General features: G+C 35.2%; 1 protein-coding gene across 1 annotated transcript in view; it reads right to left on the bottom strand.

Moving 5' to 3' along the window:
- Positions 1-2,292, bottom strand: part of PDE10A (phosphodiesterase 10A) — a 171,018-nt gene that overhangs the window by 101,532 nt on the left and 67,194 nt on the right. The window contains exon 8 of the mRNA XM_027841239.1: positions 1,086-1,144. Coding sequence (XP_027697040.1) covers positions 1,086-1,144 — 59 coding nt within the window. The remainder of the gene's footprint in view (positions 1-1,085; positions 1,145-2,292) is intronic.

Below are 2,292 nucleotides of genomic sequence, written 5' to 3'. Positions count from 1 at the left end.
TGTTTCTTCTTTCACAACACGACTAATATGGAAATATATTTCATATGATTGCACATATATAACCTGTGTCAAAAGTGCTTACTGTCTTGGCGGGGGGTGGGGGGGTGGGGGGAAGTGAGGAAGGACAAAGAGAGAAAATTGGAACTCCAAATTTTTAAAAGCTGAATTTTAAAAATTGTCTTTACATGTAGTTAGGAAAAATTAAAAATACTATAAAAATAAAATAGAATGCAAGCTCCTTGAGAACAAGGAATGTCTTAATTTCCTTTGTATCCATAGTATTTTGCACATAGCAAGCACCTGCATTTCATTCATTCATTCACAAGAACCAACCTTTTGGTACACTCTTAACTTCTACTAGCCTTAGTAGTTGCCAAGAGAAAGTTTCTAGGGCAGGGGTTCTTAATCTAGGGTCCACTGGGTCTATGAATTTGGGTAGGAAAAATATATCTTTATTTTCATTAAATTCTAATTGAAATTTATCATTTCCTTTAATTATCTGAATACATCATTCTGAGAAGTGGCCCACAGACTTCTCCATATTGCCAAAGAAGTCCATGACACGGAGAGCCCACGCTCTAGTCTAGGGACATGAATCCCCTTCTAAGGAAAAAGGCATTTCAACATATGAAATATTAACATAAATAATAAGAAAATAAATGTACTGACATTGTTGGAAAATAAACCATTGAGCAATAGTTGTCCTCCAACCCACATTCTCAACTCATTCTTTGTTTTCTCTCAAAGGTTAAAATACTTGGAAAGTTTGTAGTCAACATTAGTGGACATATTTGATAAGTAAAAAGATACATATCTTGCGTATTTAACTACAAATTAATTTTTATCATACACACATCTATATCACTACCCTTTATATATGTGAAGTGATTTCTATCTATGATGCGATTGAAGAATAATAGGCAACCAAAGCTCTTATCATTCTATATCTAGATATAGACTGACCTCCAATCAGTGGTTACAATCAAACTCTGTAATAGTTATAACTACTTATGACTTTCTGTTAAATATGTACTTATTACAAAAATCTTTGCTCAAAAAGTGTTATCATATTCCTAGATACTTACTTTGATACGTCAAGTAGGAAGTCATTCAATTCAGTCTGTTTGGCAAGGCCTCTGCATACCTGACATAAATTAAAGCATGGAGACTATTAATTGTAGCAGAAGAGATTTTTTTTATAAAAAAATAAAATGGTAAGGATGTCATTTGTCTCATTAATTTTAATAGGCTTAACAGAAAAACTTAGTTTGTGACTGTGATATCATGGTGCTTATATCACAAAGCTGGCAAATACCTTGTAATACACAGGCATACCTCCATTTAACATGTGAATTGGTTGCATGAAAATGGACACCACAGGAGCAGCTAGGTGGCGCAGTGGATAGAGCACCAGCCCTGAAGTCAGGAGGACCTGAATTCAAATGCGGCCTCAGACCAAATACTTGACACATACTAGCTGTGTGACCTTAGGCAAGTCACTTAAACCCAAATGCCTTACCAAAAAAAAAAAATGGACACCACAGGGAACACTGAGTATTTGATGAACAATGTTTTTAATTAAATGCTATAGAGTAGAATATGGTTATAATACAATAATGCTATAGTGCAAAATGGTATTGCTTGGGAGAATCTATAAGAGGAATATCTTTGGTAGTTTTTGTTTAAAAATCTTAAGCAGTAGCTTAGTTTGATAAGCTTTGCATTATATTTATTATTGATACAGCCCTATTCTCTTTTCCAATAAAGTTCCTTAAACATTGACTTCTAAAAAGAGAGTGAAAAAAATACGCTCTCTAGAAGGTTCCTCCTTCTGAATACTCACTCCTAACAGATGACAGGTCCCCTCACTATCCTAGTAAAAATTTTCAGCCAACACCAAAGAAGTGATATATATCTTTCACTAGGGGAGATGGCTTAAGGACTAACTCTGCAAGGGACATTTCTTTCTTCTATCACCTTTAAATTTGGTCATTATCGTAAAAATAGCTAAAAATCACCCTGTGGTCAGAGTAAAGACTCATACGCTGCTGTGACCTTTTCGATCAATAGGGGCTGAATCTGTGATTTTACTGGTATAAGCAACTTCCAAGTGGGGAAATTTCCTTACAAATGCAGGTTAGTACCTTCTTTGCAACTTACAAAGGACTGCCTAGAGAACTGAGATCCTGGGTGTCTTGATCAGGGTTAACAAAAGCAGTATGCCTCAGAGGCAAAACTTGAAATAAGGTTTTCTTGGATGAAGAGCTTCAAGGGTGCCTCTTTATACTACAC

Source organism: Vombatus ursinus, unplaced genomic scaffold, assembly GCF_900497805.2.
Source record: "Vombatus ursinus unplaced genomic scaffold, bare-nosed wombat genome assembly UNPS02014857.1, whole genome shotgun sequence".
Lineage (NCBI taxonomy): Eukaryota > Metazoa > Chordata > Mammalia > Diprotodontia > Vombatidae > Vombatus > Vombatus ursinus.
Note: the sequence above shows the minus strand (reverse complement) of the source record. Positions and strands in the feature narration are given on the sequence as shown.